At 34.3% G+C, this 21,457-nt stretch overlaps 3 protein-coding genes across 18 annotated transcripts; 1 reads left to right on the forward strand and 2 right to left on the reverse strand.

Moving 5' to 3' along the window:
* Positions 1-1,935: 1,935 nt before the first annotated feature.
* LOC100649124 (sex-lethal homolog) lies at positions 1,936-16,104 on the reverse strand. 10 transcript variants are annotated; one of them, XR_007226704.1, is made up of 7 exons: positions 15,903-16,104; positions 11,877-12,183; positions 11,626-11,801; positions 11,425-11,538; positions 10,468-10,628; positions 4,579-8,248; positions 3,997-4,203 (listed from the first exon to the last, which is right to left on the reverse strand). XR_007226704.1 is itself a non-coding variant. In XM_003403036.4 (6 exons), exons 1-6 carry the CDS (start codon positions 15,956-15,958, stop codon positions 3,582-3,584), a joined length of 1,071 nt encoding a protein of 356 aa, XP_003403084.3. In that variant the 5' UTR covers positions 15,959-16,104; the 3' UTR covers positions 1,936-3,581. The 10 variants fall into 10 exon arrangements, 9 of the variants coding, with proteins under 9 accessions (XP_003403084.3, XP_048269046.1, XP_048269045.1 ...); XM_003403036.4 differs by lacking the exons at positions 3,997-4,203; positions 4,579-8,248 and adding an exon at positions 1,936-3,838; XM_048413089.1 differs by lacking the exons at positions 3,997-4,203; positions 4,579-8,248 and adding an exon at positions 1,936-3,838 and having other exon boundaries at positions 11,877-12,379; positions 15,903-16,037.
* A 627-nt stretch (positions 16,105-16,731) lies between these two features.
* Positions 16,732-19,018, reverse strand: LOC100649363. 5 transcript variants are annotated; one of them, XM_048413102.1, is made up of 4 exons: positions 18,988-19,018; positions 18,291-18,414; positions 17,884-18,193; positions 16,732-17,311 (listed from the first exon to the last, which is right to left on the reverse strand). In XM_048413102.1, the coding sequence occupies exons 3-4, from the start codon at positions 18,181-18,183 to the stop codon at positions 17,033-17,035; spliced, it is 579 nt and encodes a 192-aa protein (XP_048269059.1). In that variant the 5' UTR covers positions 18,184-18,193; positions 18,291-18,414; positions 18,988-19,018; the 3' UTR covers positions 16,732-17,032. The 5 variants fall into 5 exon arrangements, with proteins under 5 accessions (XP_048269059.1, XP_012175082.1, XP_048269055.1 ...); XM_012319692.2 differs by having other exon boundaries at positions 17,884-18,241; positions 18,988-19,017; XM_048413098.1 differs by having other exon boundaries at positions 17,884-18,414; positions 18,988-19,016.
* Positions 18,839-21,429, forward strand: LOC100649243 (histone deacetylase 3). Of its 3 annotated transcripts, none has more exons than XM_020868131.2 (3): positions 18,839-18,957; positions 19,105-21,002; positions 21,063-21,429. In XM_020868131.2, exons 2-3 carry the CDS (start codon positions 19,635-19,637, stop codon positions 21,063-21,065), a joined length of 1,371 nt encoding a protein of 456 aa, XP_020723790.1. In that variant the 5' UTR covers positions 18,839-18,957; positions 19,105-19,634; the 3' UTR covers positions 21,066-21,429. The 3 variants fall into 3 exon arrangements, with proteins under 3 accessions (XP_020723790.1, XP_048269041.1, XP_048269040.1); XM_048413084.1 differs by having other exon boundaries at positions 19,105-19,915; positions 19,993-21,429; XM_048413083.1 differs by having other exon boundaries at positions 19,105-21,429.
* The last annotated feature ends 28 nt before the right edge of the window (positions 21,430-21,457 follow it).

A 21,457-nucleotide genomic window follows, 5' to 3' on the forward strand; every position in this document is an offset into this window, starting at 1 on the left:
TGGGTGTAGAAATAAAAAAAAAAAAGAAAAACGAGAAAAAAGTGGTAAGTTCTGGCTTTAGTGCGACCACAATAAATAATCATGCATTCTGAACAATCTGCTGACTGTTTTTTTTTCTCGTCCTCTATCAACAAACACACAACCAGCAGAGCTCTCCATATTTCTTTTTTCACAGACATTTTATTTCGTCTTAAATAATTAGTTCTTATATAACTACGAATTAAAGAGAGAGAGAGAGAGAGAGAGACTGAGAGAGAAAGAGAGTATGTGATCGTATGAATGTTGTTAACAAAATGACATTAGCGACATTGCGATATAGCGACAAAATGACATTCCGTCGATAAAGTAAAACAATTTCCTATGTAACGTGACAGCAATCTTTTTCTTTTTTTTTTTTTTAAAGAGATTACATGTTCGTCATCGAATAATATAAAGTGCAATGTCTGTTATGCCTGCGGTGAATGCAGTTGCAACTATAAACGGATTAGCTCAGTTTCTTCGCTGCGATTAATTTAAAAGAAAAAAAAAAAGAATAAAACAAAGAGGAAGAAGAAGAAATGAGAAATAAGAACGTAGAAGAAAAAAAAGATTTAGCGATTATTTGATAATAATAAGGCAATTTCAATTTTTAAAATTGTTCGCGTAAAATTTGTCACCTATAAAAAGTCAGTCTCATTTTTGTCTACGACGTGCCGTGATAATGACATATTTTCAATTACAAGTTATGTACAATTTGCGGCGATACTGTGGACAACGGTGGTGCTTTGCATTTTCTTTCTTCGTTTCTTTTTTTTTTTTGGAACTTTTTAAGTATACGAATGACAATCTACGGATCATATTCTTAATCATACAAAAATAAGCTAAGCTGTTTTTCAATATTTTGCCGGAGTTCTAGGAGGAAATTGAAACTAAAAGGCTTCGTTCAACAAAGTTATTTCGCAACCACCGTGGTCCAATGCCATTCGGAGCACAGGAAACACAGTTTCCTTATACGCTGACTCCGATAAAAACTCTTTTTCTTAACGTTAAACTTTCAATAAAGTTTCAAGAGTTAGAACCATTAAAAAGGAAATGTACAACAACACGTAGAACTCTTAGCTTCTGCCCTCAACGTGCCTCCCGTTTCCTCCCCATTTAAAAGTATTAAAACGTTCAACTATCAAGGAAAAAGGAGGCTTCTGGTTTAGCCAGCCTCTTGCTGGCTTTCATAGCACTCGAGCGATCGTGAAGCTGATCAAAGCTAAGAGAAACACTGTTTCACGAGTATCGTATATCCTTATTCGATTTGAACTACAATAAGAGGCACTCTGCTGGCCAAAAATACAAGAATTATCTGACTTGTTAACAAACTTGCAAAGATTCAGTTTAATGGCAGGTACTTGATTAGGATTACAGCAAAATAATCAACAGGTACTTGATCATCTATGTTTCTTAGCTTAACACTTAGCCAACCGAATAGGGAGATCTCCACACTTTAAAGTACATCGCTACATAACCGAACGAAGAGATCTCCCATTTTAACCTTAACAACGCGTTTTCTTTTTTTCTTTTTGTTATGATCAGTTATTATTTACCTGAAATTGTTCCCAATTAATTTCACCACTTTTTCTGCTTTTATAAAGTACAGTATATAATAAAATACACCAATTTAGTGGTGTTAAAATTAATTAAAAAGTTACACTATCAGTTATGACTAGATAAAGTTATAATCGAATGATACCACACTATAAAAAAATATTAAGATACATTATGAATTTTTAATTTCACGTTCAAGTCGTGTTATTTATCTTTAATAATCTTTAATGTTTTTAATTTTACCTATATTTTTTTATACTTTCAATATATACTTAATTTGATGTTTTATATAAATATGTGAAATCGTTAAACAAAATCATTATCACAAAATATAATCGACCACTTAAATAATTTTTAGACTTCTTTGTTTTTCAAGTAGCGAATAATAGTCAACGTTACTTGGAAAAATGCGCCGTAGACAGGGTATAGGTTGGCTTGTCCATTACGATGAGAAACGTATAGCTCGCTGTGGCGCGCGCGATTGATTAAGTGTTAAGCAAGGTAAGAATTCATTAATAGACTACGAATATTTATGCAAATTTTTATGAAATGGATTCTACAGAGAAATTTGTTTTACTCAAATATCATTTGAGTGCTACTCTTAACATTTTATATACTTTCGCCTATTATGTGTATCTTTGCACTCATAAATTTTTCATAAATGCATGAATATTCGCAGTCTATTCATTAAAATATATGTTTACAGAACTCGGGTAAAAGATGTATGATTAGGTAGAACTTAATTGAAACAATCATTGCAAGACTATCTGCAATTGAAACAGTTGGTATGAACAGTTTCAAAGTATCGAGTACCAGTTCAGTTTGCTGTCCGTTATTGAAAATATCTTGGATTTTAGCCTGCAGTATACCTCACAACAATCTCCTTAAATGTTAGTCAGGATAAAAGGGTTGTTCGCATCGCGTTCGCGTTTCAATTGCAAGAAAGATAGAATCTCACGAGAATTCATCTATCAACGATCTCAGAGGCGCGATAACAGAACTAATTTAGCACAGCGTTACTTTGTTACCGAGTCTCAACCAAACTCGACCTAACATGGGCATAGACTCGATAACCAAGCGTTCTTTTTCCTGTTTGTTCTTTCTTTCATTTTTTTACCTTTCCCTTTGTATCTTAACGCAATAGAACATTCGAGGATCATTATTTTGTCGGCGGTAATGAACGCCATTAATTTAAACGCACAATGGAACGAAGATATTAAAGCTAGATACGGAAAAGAGGGAGAAGATATTAACGATAAAAAGCGACGTAGAAATAGCGATGGGTCCAGCATCATACTCTCCTCTTATCGTCATCAAACGTTCTTTCTGATATATACCGTTCCGAAATGTTCGCGCTATTCCTTCTAGCGACTCTTGAATACCTCGAAACAAAATAATTAGCAGAAACTGATGGCGACACAATACAACAATTACGATCTTTAACCTCGTTAAACACTCATGATTATGTTACGTTACTTATTTACGTTATTTGGAGGGCTTCGAGTGGACACATAGTTTCGAAGCGTTCAAGACAACATCTTCGGCGATATGCAAGACCTCAAGAGACGTTCTTTCAACAAAGTCTAACGACTGAACACCCATCGCCGGATGTACAATACTAGGTGTTCTGAGCTTTGGTACAGGCACGTAGAAACATTAAATACTATGCGTAATAATTTACACATCCTTGATCAGTCAGTCCTCAAGCATCTCGAGCTGAACGTCGTTGGAGACATACGAGGGAAGTCGTAGTACAAGGACGCTAGGCTGCTCAACTTGTACCCTGTGTGTCTTTTTGTCTCTATACTGTTTAATCGGAGCAGCCTTTTATCGATCCTGGTTGCGTCTTCATGGTGTCTCCTTGATTTCACGATCGCTCGAGGGTAACATATGCTTATTCGGCAGAGTTACGAACGACAACGGTCGTCGCTGGTTGGTCTCCGGTCGGACGAAGAAAGGTACATAGCCGGTGCTGTCTTGCGAGCCAGGTCGTCGACGACGCTAGGTCACCAGAAGTGGGACTGCACATAGCCGCCGCCCATACCGATAGGATTGAAGCGATGTGGGTGTATCTTCTCCATCCTCATGGCGCCAGGGCCGCCACTTCCGCCGAGGAAACTGCTGTGTGGCCCGCCACGCGGCCCGAAACCACCTCCCGCTCTTCCTAACATTCCTGGCCCACCTCCACTGATACCCATGCCCATTCCTGGCGGTCCACCAATTCCCCTGCCCCTTCCTCCACCTCCCAGGCCGCCTCCAGCACCTGAAAACATTTCACTAATCAGTATCATCAATAATTTTCTTAGAAATGAAAATTCTTCTTTCAATTTCCAGGTTAAGAATGGAATAGTTCTAAAGGAGACCGGCGAGAATATACATGAACAGGTAGATGGTGTATAGAATAAAGTGGACAGATGCTGATTGTTCGTTTCTAATCATTTTAATCAAATTTAACGAGCGACTACAGAATCACGTAGACCCGTGTAGCAACAAGGAATAAGAAAGGTATGAGATACTTATGCGAGGGGCGTGTCTGAAAAAATCTCGAGCAAACTTGTCGTGTTTTGTCCTGATGATGACTATGATTCCCGTTCGTTCGTTCTTTTTCAAGCAATTCAAGCATCCTCTCTGTTGAGTGGGGTAATAATGATAATTAGACTGCGGATTTTCATGAACATAACTAAAGAGATGGTATCTAAATAGAAATTTGTTTCAAATGTGTACTAAGTATTATAATGAATACTGTATTGCCTAATTAGCGTTTAAATACGAATATTCTATATATTAAACCATCTCATAAGTAATATGGTCGTTGATCTTTGTATACTACATGAAAATAAAACATTGCATGATGGCAATTGACCGGTATAGTTAATCAGTATGATTTTATTTCTTATAATTCTTTATCTTTTTCTGAAGATTTTTATCTCAATTTTATAAAACTTCAGTAGTAACAACTTTCATTCTTTTAAACATAATTGTCAGAAAAACTGTGTTACTTACGAGGTAGCCCAATACTTTTGCATATTATATGCATGGTGTGCATGTTTCAACCTTCAAATCTTCCATAAGTGAATAAAAATCCGCAGTCTAATGATGATATATCGGAACCAACTATATTGGATAAGTGGGATATCATCAGCACAAAAGCCATAAGTACGTTGTTAGGCCAGTTTCTCGATACGACTCGACGCACGTATTTCGTACGTTGAACACACGTTTTCTTAAATGGAAATGTTCGTACAACAATTGTCGTTTAGTCTACCCATATACCATGTACATAGTTGTAGCTCTCTACTATATCAATGTAACGTGTCTTGTGTGTGTATCATGTATGCGTGTGTCTCTTTACAGGTGCGCAGAGTGAACTGGAAATCGAAAAGAAACGCTTAATTAGGTTATGTTACAAATATCTTCTCCGCTTAAAACAATGAATTACAAGAGAAAAATTGTGCTTGGTAATTACGATCAGTTCTGAATAGTTGGGAGGGGGGGCGTTATTTTGCAGATGATAGCGCCACTTCCGGTTCACTCTGCATCTTGCAAATATGTCGATCATTTTAAACGCTAGAATCGAATCTAATTTTCGATAAAGTGAGATCAATTAATTACAGTAAAACGTTGATCGCATAACCGTGTTTTTTCGATTTTCTCTCCTTTTTTTTAATATTTGTTTCGGTAGAAGAAAAAGAAAAATACGATGATGAATATATTATTGGGAATGTCGCAGGCATTTTCAACCGAGACATAATTCTCTGTCCCCTCCAATTTCATCGCTCTCAAGTTACTCTGTAAAAATCTTTCTAGATAAATGATAAATTCTTACGACATTTTTTCCCAACTTTTACTTCAAATTCCACATATTATAATTTTTCTAGAGTAATATTTTTACGTGTTCTGAATAAATTTTTGAAGTTTTTAATATAGGAATTGAATGATGAATTTTTCTGGTGATTTTTCGACTCAAGAAGAAGAGAATGAGAGAGAAGAGAAAAAGCAAGAGAGCGAGGAAAAGAGAAGTAAGTTTTTATCCGTTGTATATCCCGGATACTCCACTTTTTTTTTTTTTTTTTGTTCATTCTCTCGTTAGTTATTTCCTTATTCCATATCACAGCCATCGTTAGCGCTACTAGACTTCGGGATTATAACCATTTTCGCACAATCTTCGATCCGTTAGACCTTACAATTTACTACTTAACATGTTAAGTTAAAAATTAGAATTTCGATTTATTTACACTGAACACTCGCGTCGTTCTTTCATCCATAAACGTAATCATTTTTATTGCTCTCATTCGATATTATTGCAACAATGGGAACGATTCGTTTCTACTTTTTAAATTTTATTATTATTACCAGAGTTCCTAGGGAATTTTTAGATCTTTCTGAAATAATCTCCATTCTTATTTTTATTCGTTTCAAATCCTTTTTTCTTTCGGTTTCTTCTTCTTTCTTTTTTTCTTTTTTAGAAAGAACAACGTGAGATCATTTCATAACATGAATATATTCTAAAGGAATATTTGAAAATCTTACTCATTAACCCGACTAACTTAAGTACTAATTAAATTCTCGGTGTTAAATTATCCCAGCTTCCCGTTTTTTTTTTTTTTACCATTCCTCTTTTTTCAGCCCTATCGCAGCGACCGATCCGTCTGTCTTTTACTTGTTCTTTAATTCGAATTTCGCAGCGATAGGAATTTTACAACAGACGTAATTGTGTGCAAAGGGCTCAAATACCGGCGCATTCGCAATATTAAATTCCTAAAGAGTTTCTATTTTCTAAATCCCAAATTTTTCGTCAGTCGGGAATGCATAATCCTATATATAAAGTCTGTCTTTCTTTTGATTATTATTTCCATTTTTCAAGCATTTTCCAGATTTCTATTAACTCATTTTAAATTAATTAAATTCATTCTCGCTAGTCAAATTATATCTTATGTTTATTAGGTACATTACATCTGAATAATAATAATTGAAAAAGTTGATTGAAAAATGTCTTATTAATCTGCAGCAACTGAACTCTGAGCTAACTTACTGAGAAACCAACCATTCTAATCATTTCTCTACAGACTATTCAATACTAATCATCTTTATTTGTGTTAATTATCCACATTATTATTACAATTTCAATTTTTTATAACATATATAATTTTATATAAATAAATTTGAATCTTGTGTAAATAAAGAAACAATTTATTCAAAGAAGAAAGAAGATCATGCACTCCCGTTCTTGATCATGCACCTGAACGTGTTATTAATATAGGAGGAAGATGAATCGTACCTCCTACCAAGGGAGATTTATTATTTTATAACGTCAATACGGATCATATATCGAAAGCGTCCATGTCATAATTATACTTCGAACAGACGCGAAAAATCGACTAAAAAAAGGAACGATTGTCAGGGTCGTAGGAGATACGTGTGTTTCTCATATATTCTAGCTAATTCGAAATTCACCATTTTTTCTCGACCGATTCATATATATATATATAATATATATATTTATATTTATGTATTTAGCATTAAAAGGACGAAAGTTAGTAACAGCGAAGATCGTTTAACTTTATAATATGGAAAAATGGCGATCAATTCGAAAGGACGATTGCCATTTTTCCTTTCGTTCAATATTGTTGCTTCAGCAACGACATATCACCAAATACAATGCTTCTTCTCAAGCCTATTCGCTTGTCTACTGTTCGAATTATTTTTTTAAAGACAATTTTCGTCGGCAAATTTCATCCATTAGTTTTACAAGACGAGGTATAATTTATCTAATGAGAATAGATAGTCGCGATTCGTCTTACAGGATGAATGAATATACATACTTTACTATCTATACAGTCCACTGAGAAATCGATATCAGTGAACACGATGAACAAAGTATCGATTAACGGACAGTCGTAAAAATTGTGCAACCTTTGCAAGGAAGGACTCGTCTAGCTATTCTGAGTTATTAAACTGGGCACTACTTAATAGTTCTATCTAAGTAAAACCCAGAAACGTCCTCTTTTTTTCTTGTTTAACACATTGACCATCAAAATATTGGACACTACTATCCATTGTTAACACAGTAATCAACTTTCTGAGCAGTTATATTTGATACAATATAAGATTAATTAATGAGTGTCTCCTATATTTTGTGTCAAAGTGTTAAATCAAACTCTGCTAGCAGTAAAACCGTATCATAAAGCTCCTCTTTATTGGAGGAGAGTCTTCGAACCACAGACTTGTTGCCTGATAGATTACAAAGTACTCGTTTACATTCGTTGAGCAAATTGTGTGGTTGTTTATTGAATTACAAACAGTTGTGCTTTGTGTTAAGATCAGGCTTAAGCCTGAGGAACTTTACATCTTGTTATTATAATACAAAAGCAAAGTCGAACAAAGCTAGGATTCACATAGAAAAAAGAATTAATCCTAAAATATTGAATCAGAAAGCAACAGTTTGTTCCTCCTGTCTAAGAATCTGTTTTCTCCAGTTACAATTAACGGTAGTAACAATTGTGCTTGGTATTAAGCGCACTTAATCATGCCAATCTCATTACACCAATAGGAATTCATAGTATCATAACTGCAAGGGTAACAACGAGTACCAAACAAGAAATTGCGTTCTTCTTTTAATAAAGGTAATGCGCATAACGCTGGTATTTATTCCTGGTTGGGTACAGACGTTCTCCTTTGTGGATTGGCGAGCATAGAAATGAAAATGATTCATGTTAAAGAGTTATACGAAACACTTGGAGACAAATGCAATTGGACAAATAGTTTCATTAAAATAGGTGGGCAGTGCAACGCTTGTAAGCCTAAAAATTCTTTATGTCTGTTTAATTTGCGTATTATCCACCTAGTAAATTAGACTTAGACCTTTAAATATGATAATGTCAGATATGAAGAGGAAACTATTTATCTAAATACATCTGTCCACTACTGTATATGATAATCGCTTGAAAGAGGACACAGCCATGCACTGAGCAAGTTTTCTGTCAAAGCCACACGTTTCTGCAAATGCAATTTGTCCAGAACTAACCATAAATTAGCAACGACGCTCATTAAATAATAATTATTCGCAGGCATACAACAACTTATGTGTCAGGAGAGCTGCGTACTTTATACACTGCTCCAAATTCTTTCGTACAGGGAACATAATATTCTTTTGATGAATTGATTTATGTAGTTCTCTTATATTATTTCAAAAATATTCTTAATTTGAGCAGTGTATAAGCAAATCCCAAAACATCGTGTTACAAAGAATCCTACTCAGAACGTACATATTTCCTTTGAACATACATATTTCCTTGTGTTTTAAAAAAAACCTTAAGCCCTAATTAATTATAATTAGAAAGACATAAAAAGAAAAAAAAACAAGTATCTCGCACGCACGTTCATCATTGAAGGATCATAAGAGGAAGCAACAAATATCTTCTTAAACAGAAAATGTATTTCCAAAGTCTTAAATAAGTAACAAAACATATATGTATATGTAATACGAAACGGTATGTCTTACCAAAAGAAAGTACAAAAAACAGCTTAAAGACGTACATAATTATACAATAATTTGCTGACACAAAAATGTATAGAACTAGGATGATGCTCCACAGCATGGTTTGAACAAATTTGAGAAACGATGAGGCAAAATCAACATAGTAACAGCAGCATCGGCAACTAGAAAAACAGAGTTACAATTTCGTTGACCAGGCAATGTCCAAAAAAAACAAACTTCTAAAAAACCAGCCTTGTGTGCAGAATACAACTTAGCGAGTGTTTCTCTTTTTTCTTTCAATAATCACAAGCTGCCACTGATTCTAGCAGGATACGACATATTTCAGTCTTTTTTTTTTTCTTTTCATTTCTTGCTTTTTGTCCACTAAAGATCATCACACACAAAAACATTTCTATCACAGCGACACTACATGTTTGCATTCTTGTCTGTTTCATTAATACTGTCTTTTGGGTCCGTCTGCAAGGAGATTTTTCATTCTTTCATCAACTGAACACCACTGTCAGAAGAGATCTTCTATGTTTCTTACTTTTTTTTTTCTTTTTCTTTCTTTTCTTATTTTTCAATTTCACGTGAAACAATCTCATGCGCACAAAGTCAAAAAAAACTTGTAACAAAAACAGAAAGAACACAGAGAAACAAAACAGGCGCGACAAGAAACGTGTCTCCACACATTCGCAGAGAATCTGCTGCATTATTCGTTGCGCGCATTAGAACGCAAACAGCATTTTCAATCTTCGCTGTACATTGATTTAGATGCAGCCATATCTGGCAAACAATTCAAATGTTAGACATGATCTCACATTTACACGCCGTCAATGATGCGAACGCTCTGTCGAAGAAAAATTTCAAATTGGAAGAGATCATTCGCATCCTGGACAACGTGTTTCAGATAGACATAGAAATTTTGTACACCTTGCAACTACGTTACAAAATTTGTTACAATGACCATTACCCTCTGTTCTCGCAATTACGCGCGTATCATCGCAAGAAAAAGAAAAGAAACGGAGAAAACTAACACGACAATTTGAAAAAATCAGGAACTAAGGAAAAAGAGAGAGAAAACGATAGAGACAGGAATGAATAGAGATGTGTTCTATGGAAAAATGATCTTTCAAAATCTTAGTGCTTCTACGGTTCAACATATGCCGATAACAAAACAATGGTTTACTGCGATTTTAGTAAGATTCATAGAAAGCCAAAATGCAGATCTGACCTGTCAGTAAAAATCAAATATCATAATTATTCACAAATTAAGATTTATAATACATAATGTTCTTTATAAAATTTGTATTTTTACAATCTGTTCTTCAAGGAAGTAATTTCTACTGTCAGGTTGAGAACGAAAGAAACTCGGGCAAGACTAATTGTCTATCAAGAAAATCGGAACTACTTACCTCGACTCTGGTTGTAACCAGCCTGCCATCCAGCGTAGTATGCAGCTTTCTGTTTTCCGTGTTCCTCCGCGATTTTTACGCTAAGTGGCTCTGATCCACCTTCTGGTATCGTACCGTGTAGTCGTGCGATCGCTTCTTGTGCTTCTTCCCGCTTGTCGAATCTATAGGGACACAGTAACCAGAATCAAAAATTAAAAATCAACCAAAAAGGTTTACTTGGCAATGGACGCGAGTAACCCCTGCCAGATCTATGTAATAACGTATGAGGTTGAGATTGAAAGAACTATCTAGAGCGTGCTATATAGAACACGAGTTAACGAGTCCTTAAATCTGCCAAAATTAAGAAATTTGTCAAACTAGTTTCGATTCTATTTCCAGATGCTTGACATACTTCCCAGACTATTTTCCTACAACAAACCAGAAATCTAGTTGCATGCACAATTCACGATGGCTAACTAGGTCAGTGGTCGGTAAATCGAAATTATGCAAGTGAAACAAACGGTAGAGGAACAGTACAAAAATAATTTGGCACCAAAGATCTCGGAAAATAAATACAGGTATCCAACACGCGCGGATACGAATTGCATAATGACTAGGCAGTTTTTGTCTACTATGTATCAACAGCTGCATCTGTCAATTAATAACTGTTCCAATTTTCTAAGCACATGGTGTACATATAATGAAAACAATAAAAATGTAATTGATCAACCAAATACATAAAGAATACATTTCTATGAATACTTCCATCATAGTTTGTTACCAGCTTAGGATGTTATGTTACTAATTATGACAAGAATGGCAATGCGCCAAGATGTATGAGCTTATATTTTTCATTAGCATGACAATTTGCATTTAATGCTAAATGGAACTGTCTCTTTGTAATACATTTTCGCTAGACTACTTGATAATACTAGATGATTTTGAGAATGGGATGCTACAAGAGTGAAAGAAACATACCTCACGAATGCTACACCCCTTGGCAATCCAGTGAGCTTATCTTTTAAAATGTTCTTTTGCACGATATTTCCGTATTTGCTAAATATATCATCGATCTGACTTTCAGTTATATTTCTGAAACAAACATGATGTAATATCATTACTATATGTTCCAATTTTTATCTACTAATAGATAAATTTATATGAAATATCATAATATACCTTGGCAAATTTGTTACATAAAGATTAGTTTCTTTGATCTCCTCACCAGATGGCCGTGCAAAAGACACTTTTAGCCTTTTATTCTGGACTTGGAGTCCATTTAAAGTACTTATAGCAGTGGCTGCATCTTCTGCTTTTGCATAATTAACAAAGCCAAAACCGTAACTATATCCTGTCTATAAAATAAAATGATAAATGTAGATTCTTGTAAAAATATATAAACTGATTATAGTTTCATGTAATGAACCTACTTTATAATCTTTCATAACACGACAAGATTCCACAGGTCCGATAGTTACAAACAAACTATAAAGATCTTTCTCTGTCATACTCTGTGGAAGATAATTGATGATCAAATTTGTTCTTGGTTCTTCATTGCCTTTGGTTTGTTGTTGTTGTTGTTGCTGCTGCTGTTGTGGCTGGGGTTGTTGTTCTCGTTGATCTGTCATTTTGGTAAATTCTTGTTCTATTTTCTGACTCTCCGTTTGATTCTGTGATTCTTGTTGATCTGTTGTTGCTGGCTGTGAGTTCTGCGGCTCTGTCTGCTGCGTACTCCACCTGATAGGTCCCAGCATAATCGTTGATGGGGTCAGCAAATACAAAAAATATAAACAAAATCATTACTACGTTTTCCCCGTGCAATGCCATGATCGTTGCTCTGTCTGCGCTTTTGAATGCTCTCATTTTCTTTAAGCAATTGAAAATAAATAGAAAATAAATCTGCATATATACATATATGTATATGATGCCAGACCTGTGTGTCAGAAACAAACAAACAAAGGCAAGTAAGGACAAAACGGAACCAGCAAGAGTAGCCATGAATGAAACCAACATAAATCAAACCAATAACGTAGCATGTCAATCATGAAACTAAACAGAAAGATATCACTTAGCTAACAAACAGCTACCAAAGTAACATATAATAGTTCAATTTCCAGATATAATGCAAATACTAGTGTACTCCTATATAAAATGCTTATGTATCATAACCTTTTTACATGAAAATGTAACAGAGGTGATAAATGTGTATATGAATGGACAAACTGACTAAAAAATTAGCTCCATTTTAATACGATTTTAACAATGAGTACCCGTGAAGGTGTCCTAGAACGAGGGTATCTATTTTTCAATGTAGCAATGTTTCTCTATTCGTAAGCACGTTCATCGAATTGTGAAAAAAAAGGGGGAGGAGAGCACGCTTCGTTGACGAGAACTTCCGCGTATTCGATCGCTTGTGTCTGGTTTTGTTTATTATTTACGCGCTCGTGCTCGATTTTTATTAGCGACTTGAGAACGCGTTTCTTCATTTCGTTGTCATTCATTAGCGACTCGGTGATGAATTCTCTCGAGGTAATGTAACGGCTGAGTCAACGCTAGAAAGAGATGGAGAAAGAAAAATAAAGGAGGGAAAAAAAGAGAAGGAAATCAGAATTAGAAGTTGAGTGAGAGAAAGTAACCCTTTGGCCTTATTTTGAAGAAGCCCGGGGAAAAGGCCCGGCAGATTCGTGAATCGACCAAGCTGTCAGAATATGGAGGGAGTGAGAGGAAAAGAGGGCACCAGAGCAGGCGACGGAAAAGGACAGACGGACCTGAAGATATAAACCTTAGTTTAATGAGTGGTTATATGGGAGTGTGGAAATAAGATATACATACCGAAGCGGGAAGAAGATATGAAGAAAGAAACTGACGTGTATAGTAGGAGAAGATCAGCGAAAAGGAGCAGTGCACGCACTCTCACTCGTGTCACGCGCGTATATGCAACTCTCTGGCTTAATGCACGCCAATAATTATGTAAGCGAATCGTTGCACCATCACGAATAATGCACACACTTGATTATCATACGTCGATGGTCCTTAGTGTGGTTCAGTTGATTTCACAGAGAAAGGCTCGATACATAGAGAAATGGAGTAGTTAGCGAGCGAAGAATCGCGGAGGAACGCAACACGATGCGAACGACACGGCGTACGCAAACGTACTGAGCCCCAGCCCTGACCTGCCTCGCGCGGCACCCTCTCGCGGCACGCTACCCCACTACGCTACTCTCACTCCGAACAAACTTACAGAGTGTTTCAATTCGTTGGTACATTTCAAATCTGTACCTAATATTATTAATAAGACCTTTCCAGCACAATAATTTACCGACTAATATTATTAATATATTATATAATTACATTCAGTATAGTAATTATAATTATATTATAATATATAATATATGTACACGTTATAATTATTAGTACCAGAATGGAAATACCTCTTCCTTAGTATTGATAATATTAGTAAATTTAAAAATTAGAAGTTGTAGTTAGAAGTAAAAAATATTATTATATAAATATTCAATAATATTATATATGCTTGATTAACAACTTTTTTACAGTGGTTATATATTTCCACTGTAGGGAACTGTCTTGTACGATTGAATTAATATTACGAACGAAATTTTACAAGTACATACATAGTATGAGATATGGTGCAAGAGCTCAATTAACTAATAATATTAGTAAGCTCACAAGTTAGAAGTATTACTTAAAAATACAAGACATAATTTATATAAATATAAAATATATGTTATGTTTGATCAAAAATCTTTTCACAAAAAATTGTAATTGTTTCTCTGTACGGGACCGTTTTGCACAATTGATCTAATATTATTATCGAAATTTTACATGTATGTATATGTATTACTAGGTACATATATTAACTCCCTAACAAATGAAACGCCCAGTACAATGGGGATGCGCATGAAGCGGGACATCCCGCCTAAATTTCTGGCGCATGTTTACACGAATCCGGGGCCTATGCCAATTTCTCTCATTATTCTATTCTTTCGACGTCGATTTTTAAATAGAATAAATCTATGACTACTAGTTTTCAAAATTATTCTGTTCTTAATGTTCATAATAGACACTTCATACAGAAAATCGTTAAAAAGAATTATAGCCGCGATTTTATAAATAAAATTAATGTACCACTTCTACGCAAACGACAGAAAATTTAATTCTTTGAACACTATTATTATATATTATGTATGGATGCGTAACTAAATTTGCAAACACATTTTTGTTAAACATACCTTGGCAATGCCTCCCAATAAGGAACTGCGAACATCGCAAATTTAATGCCCGACTTTACTATGTAGCTTGAGTTTCACGTGATATTGAAAAAGCTTGTACAATCCTATCGCAGTAAGATTTTACGAAACCAGAACCGACATACTTTGTTCTTGTTTGGGTCGCACAACCGTCATTTTTCTTTTACACCCTATTTTGTTTCAGGAAACGAGGTTACTCTTTTAATCGGTGGAATTTATCTGCATTATACTTGTCCTATTTATACGTATATTACATATAAGAAAAGGGAAAATAGGCGATAACGCTGCTCAAAATAAGTGCATAACGTATCTAATAACTAAATTGCAAATTTTTATGCAAATATGTATTTTAGAGAAATTAATTTAAAAAACTAGAACCTTGATAGAAAATTGTTTTATCTATCAAGTATAAGAGAAGATATAGAAAACAGTATACGTTGGATGTTCTATATAGGTATTTTTTTCATATTACGTAGATTCTCTGCATTTTTATATCTTAAAATTTTGCATAAATGTATAAAAATCTTCGGTCTAGTTATTAGTAGCTGTTTATGCATTTGGAGGAAATTTAAGGGTGCAAAGGTCTGCAGAATCCATACACTATGCAAAATTATGTAAAATATCTAAAGTAGGGTAATTATTATAATATTTATTGTTAGTAGATAAAACAACTTTCTATTTAAATTCTGTTTTCTTAGTTATGTTTATAAAAATATAATAGTGCATCAAAGTACACAGTCTACTAATAATAATTTTAGATATCGATATTTCATTATATACGTAGGTATTCTAAAAATTCTAAAAATCCAGTCTCTCTTAAGTTCTCAAGCCACTGCATTGCGCTATTATACACTACCACCACGAGCCTACTTCCGGGAAACTTAACACGATCGTTCCTTCGGTTTATCTAAAATTCGATATTTCATCAAAATTATCATACACCAAACAAAAGTAGAAACAGCAATACAATAAATATCATCTAAACTTTCAAGAGATATAAAAATATAATGTTAAGATATGTAAACAACAGTTTTATGTATTAAAAATACAACGACCACAATTTCTAACCTCGATATAGATTCCATGACTAATAAAACGCAATAGATTGTTAGCAAGCAATTTTTTCGATCTTTTTGTCAACGTAAAATGTTTTCAGCTAAGAAAATCAAGTTTAAATAGGAAACTTACCCCGCTTGGGGATTCATACTGCCTTGCATACGTTCGTTTTGCTCGTGTGTGGCCATCCCGAGCGTACGCGAAACATAACACTAAGTGTTAGAGTATCTTCTGTCGTAGCGGGCGATTTTTCATTTTCGCGTATCGGTCGTGTCGCATTCACGATGCTTTTCGGATGCACTGGCGCATTTTATAGAAATTTCCTTTTTTCACGACTGCGTTACCAACATGCACGTGCGCACTAACTATAATGAAATATACCGTGGTTCCCGCTCCGAGATTGCTTCGAATTTTTTAATCAGTTTCCAAGATGCAATTCTAACACTCCATAGAAAATTTTTTCTGCAAATTCGTTGCACAGATGATTTCGCTCGCTAGTGAGTTGAAATCGTTCAGGTTACTACCACCTGCGACGCTTCGTAATAAATGACAAACAAAGCACGAATAATAAATATGGGAAATATACGATTACAATCTCCTTATCCATGTCATGTTTTGTTTAAAACAGATGAGAAATTAAATACATAATTAAACGTAACGAATCGTAGGAAGATTGATAACAGTTGATCGTAGAGGTTAGATTACTTAAATTTTGTGTAGATGTTGATGTTTCGTATAAGTTAGATTTCTTAGTTCCTAATCGTCTTGTTTTATTTGAAACAGATGAGAAATTAAATACAAATTAATTAGATGTAATGAGTTGTATGAAGAATATCGGTGAACAGTAGTTGATCGCGTAAAGGTTAAGTTCCTTCTGGAGCGCTAACTTCTATCGTTTCTTAAAATCTTATAACTGAAAAGTTAAATATCTTGTTTAGATTAATTGCTTAATACGTTTGACTTAAAGAGTTCCTTATGCTTCTTCTTTATTCGATATTGCAGTAATAATAATTATCAATATAAATATGTATAAAAAAGTATAAATAGATTATACATTACATGTACATGTAAAGCAGTTTGATATCATAGATAACATGTTAGAGAGATACAAATATGTCAAAGTAGATCACTAGCTTAATTAAAATTGAATAAATAATTCATTCTTGTACGTTGCACAAGGCACACAATCCTGAATACATTGCTGGGAATTAAAGAGATCATTCAAGTAACATTTAAGAAAAGAATAACTAAAGAAGGAGATTTTATCTCAACATAGAGAATCCTTTAGCTCTGGTGAAACGGAATGGCCTACATTGGATATATCGTGTATTCATTCCTGGAGGAGTATGCACCGGTGTTTCATTGTTCTCTTTGTTCCACGCATGTCTTGGAGATTCTATGCCAAAAGGACTATAAAGCTTTGTTGGTGTTCTACCAAGGAGCTGGCGAGAACGCGTCTGGGGAGTTTGCATTTTACAAATGCTATTTGGAGATTGTTGCTCCTCCAGTCTTTGACGTCTACGTGTGGAACTCTTAAACTTCTATGCAATAAATAAAATAATATTGATTTAGAGAATTTAATCATATTGTTATTGAATACAATATTGCTATTCTTTTATTTGATTATTATTATACTGTGAATGTTTCTGCATTATGAATAGTTTGCAGTTGCATGTTTATTCTCAAACATCAAAGCAACAAATCATTCTGATTGTATACCATAGTGAGCTAATAAGCTTTGAAGATATTTAATAAGGAATACTTTAAAATGCCAAAAAGAAAATCATGATATGAACTATGGTTTGAAATCAAAAGTAATGATAATGAATTTTACTTTGACTTTTTGGACATTTCCCCTGACTATATTATTAGTGTTTATTTAACAAAAATAAATTTCACAAACAATTAAAATATAATAAAATATATACAATGAACATAATATACAAAACCATACAAAATATCTAAAATAAAGTATTTATTGCAGTAGACAGAGAGATTAAACATTCCTATATTTAAATTCCATTGTTTTATATATATATGTCAAAACATAAATATGCACGAACATCTATAACTTAATTATTACTATTACTTTTTTCTTGGGAATTTATCTCACCTGTGAAATAGTTCCAAAAGTTGTACGTACAGAAGATATAGTTTTTGATAACTTTTCGGCTCCGCTTCGCAGAGCACGTCTAGAATCCGCTGACATATTTCCAAGACTTAAATTGTTCCAGCTACGGTCACCTGTTTGCTTATCTTTTGACATTTTCTCCTTACAAGAATCTCCGGGCTTTTCCTTCTCGAAACGATCCTGGAGGCGCCGTCTCAGTTTTTTCGTGATCTCCGGTGAATTTTTGACATTCAGAACTTCCCGGTGAAACGTGAACGAAACGCTACGTGAATCCGGCCGCATACTTTCTAAACTGTTATTACTTGGCCAGTCAATTACAGTTTCTAACGCATAGAAACGACTACTTTTTAAATGTTAATTAACACTATGTGGATAAATAATAAAAAAACCTGCAGTATTCGATTCATCCCTTGGAATACGTTGGAAGCGTCGTTGCCAACCGCCAACGTCTCGAAAACAAGAATGGCTGCGGCCTATCAAATCAATTTGGTACAGCATCCATTTCAAAACATCCTGAAAATTAATGGAAATTGGCCTATTTCTCCATCGTCTTTAGAATCAACTTGTAAATTGTCATTATTAGGATGCGGATGTTTATAGAGTATTACATAACGAAATAGAGTATGACTAAAGAAATAAATTCTAAATAGAAATTTGTTTCATCTATTAAATATTAAAATAACTATTCTACTTTAGATACTTTTATGTATTATATGCATTTTGTAAATTTTTAAGATTTTAAATTTCCCAAAAATGCATAAACATCAGCGATCTAGTCATTGTACACTGCAATGAAATTTCGATTCACAGGTGATCAAATTTGAAAAGTATGCCACTTGATTCTCTGCAAGAGTATCGATTTTTCATCCTAATAAAAAAAAATATATAATAATATATATAAGTATGTATGTACATTCTTTATTATATTTTAGGTTATCACTATTACACTGCGGATTTTTGTACATTTATAAGAAATAGTAATTTGTCACAACGCACAAAATGCATGCGAAATGCAAAAATTATAAAATATCCAAATACAGTACTCTATAATATTTAGTAAGTAAAATAATTTTCTGCCTACATTACATTTTTTAAATTATATTTATGAAAGCACTTAGCTTAACTGAACTTAAAATTACGAGTATCATAGAAAAAATAAATAACTAACAATAAGTAATAATAAAATAATAATATGTTTTTTAGGAAAAACATTGGTAAATTCCAACAATATTCGTTTTACTGTAAGTATTATATGAAGTAGTATATTTTAAAAGGATGGGAAAGGTATTACAAAAGTATATGTTTGTTGTGATTTTTTAAATATCATCACGTCTAATGAATTAGCATTTGGCGAAGATAAATAAAACCACGTGATCAAAATCTAGGGGAAATTAGTTAGAATTAAAATGCTTGTAAATGGCAATAAAAAAACTGTCAGAGCGATGCGTGGAAAATTAACTATATTTGTGCATGCGTTACAAGTGCTAATGTTATAATTTTTAGTTTTATTTGTTTATTTGTGGTTCATTGTTCAATGGAAGTTGAATGTAAAATTCTTCTTGTTCTACTCTAATCGATGGATCTTTTGACTGAAAAGATACTTGTGTGTTATTTGATTCTTATAGCGTTACATTGTGACATTCTAAAAATAAGGGCCAATTATTACATATACAAAAGATATTGAAGAATTTTAATTATTTTGTTATTCATGACGATGTTGTAAATGTAGTTTGATGAAGGAAAAATATTTCTTTACATTATATAAATATACACTCGTACATTTTGATAACCTATCCCAAAGAACTAACCTCAAAATGAGTTACAACAAAAAGGTATCATATTTCTACAATCCAGACGTAGGAAATTTCCATTATGGTCCCGGACATCCAATGAAGCCTCACAGACTTGCTGTAATCCACAGTTTGGTATTAAATTATGGTTTGCACAAGAAGATGCAGATCTATCGTCCATATCGTGCAAGCACCCATGATATGTGTCGCTTTCATTCAGACGAGTATGTTGAATTTTTACAAAGAGTGACCCCACAAAACTTGCAAGGATACACCAAATATCTAAGTCACTTTAACGTAGGTGATGACTGTCCTGTTTTTGAAGGATTATTTGATTTCTGCTCCATGTACACGGGTGCTTCTCTAGAAGGTGCTACAAAACTGAATAATAATTGCTGTGACATTGCTATTAATTGGAGTGGAGGGCTGCACCATGCAAAGAAATTTGAAGCTTCTGGTTTCTGTTACATTAATGATATCGTAATAGCAATCTTAGAATTGTTGAAATACCATGCTAGAGTACTTTATATAGATATAGATGTCCACCATGGGGATGGAGTACAAGAAGCATTTTATCTCACGGATAGAGTGATGACAGTATCTTTCCACAAGTATGGAAACTACTTCTTTCCTGGTACTGGAGATATGTATGAAATCGGAGCAGAAAGTGGACGATATTATTCTGTTAATGTACCCTTGAAAGAGGGCATTGATGATACATCTTATGTTCAAGTATTTAAGCCTGTTATATCTCATGTAATGGAGTTCTTCCAACCAACTGCTATAGTCCTACAATGTGGAGCAGATTCGCTCGCAAATGATCGTCTTGGCTGTTTCAGTTTGAGCACAAAAGGTCATGGAGAATGTGTGAAATTCGTGAGAGACCTAAATGTGCCATTACTTACTGTTGGAGGAGGAGGATATACATTGCGTAATGTCGCGCGTTGCTGGACCTACGAAACCTCTTTGCTCGTCGATGAACAAATCAGTAATGAGCTACCCTACACAGAATACCTGGAATACTTCGCACCAGACTTTACATTGCATCCTGATGTTGTAACCAGACAAGACAATGCGAATAGCAAACAGTATTTGGAGGCTATTACGAGACACGTTTATGATAACTTGAAAATGATTCAACACTCTCCAAGCGTCCAAATGCAGGATGTTCCATGCGATGCGTTGCCTCCAGAGGAAGAAAGGCAACCAGAACCTGACCCTGACTCCAGGCAAAATACACAGGATACTGATAAGATAGTTGAACCAAATAATGAGTATTATTCCGGAGAAAAAGATCAGGACAAAATGGACGTAAGTGAATCGTGATAAAAGTCCGGACAAATTAAACATAAAATGGAAATAACGTTGTAGTAGGAAGCCGATTATATACACCAGTATGAAACAACAAACGATTGAAGACTAATTTCTTCTGACGCGAAACTTGTAAATACTGTGGCGGCACTCAATAGCAAATACCTCGACACTAACTAGTGTCAGACGATGACAGCGCAGTGGTTAGCGCCTTAGGTTGCGAACATTCGGGACTCGGGTTCGAATCCCGGCGACCAGAGTCCGATTTTTCTTCTACACATCAAAAGTGGAAGAAAAACAGCCGTACCCCATCAGCGACATCCTACAGCTTAGCAGCGCTGCAATTATCACGGACAAAACTTACATCTCAATATTATACACAAAACTTGTAAATATCATCGATTTATTAAAAAGACTTTTTTCTTAATTTGTATATTTACCAACTTCCTGTTATA

Source organism: Bombus terrestris, chromosome 16, assembly GCF_910591885.1.
Source record: "Bombus terrestris chromosome 16, iyBomTerr1.2, whole genome shotgun sequence".
Taxonomy (NCBI): domain Eukaryota; kingdom Metazoa; phylum Arthropoda; class Insecta; order Hymenoptera; family Apidae; genus Bombus; species Bombus terrestris.

Bases quoted from the DNA above. Each gene is read 5' to 3' on its own strand.
- LOC100649124 (XM_003403036.4), bottom strand. From the start codon at position 15,958: ATGGCCACACACGAGCAAAACGAACGTATGCAAGGCAGTATGAATCCC. The intron at 12,184-15,902 runs GTAAGTTTCCTA...GGGACCTATCAG, and splicing joins AGTATGAATCCCCAAGCGGG to GTGGAGTACGCAGCAGACAG. The intron at 11,802-11,876 runs GTAGGTTCATTA...TTTATTTTATAG, and splicing joins GTGTTATGAAAGATTATAAA to ACAGGATATAGTTACGGTTT.
- LOC100649363 (XM_048413102.1), bottom strand. From the start codon at position 18,183: ATGCGGCCGGATTCACGTAGCGTTTCGTTCACGTTTCACCGGGAAGTT. The intron at 17,312-17,883 runs GTGAGATAAATT...TTTATTGCATAG, and splicing joins CTTTTGGAACTATTTCACAG to AAGTTTAAGAGTTCCACACG.
- LOC100649243 (XM_048413083.1), top strand. From the start codon at position 19,635: ATGAAGGAAAAATATTTCTTTACATTATATAAATATACACTCGTACAT.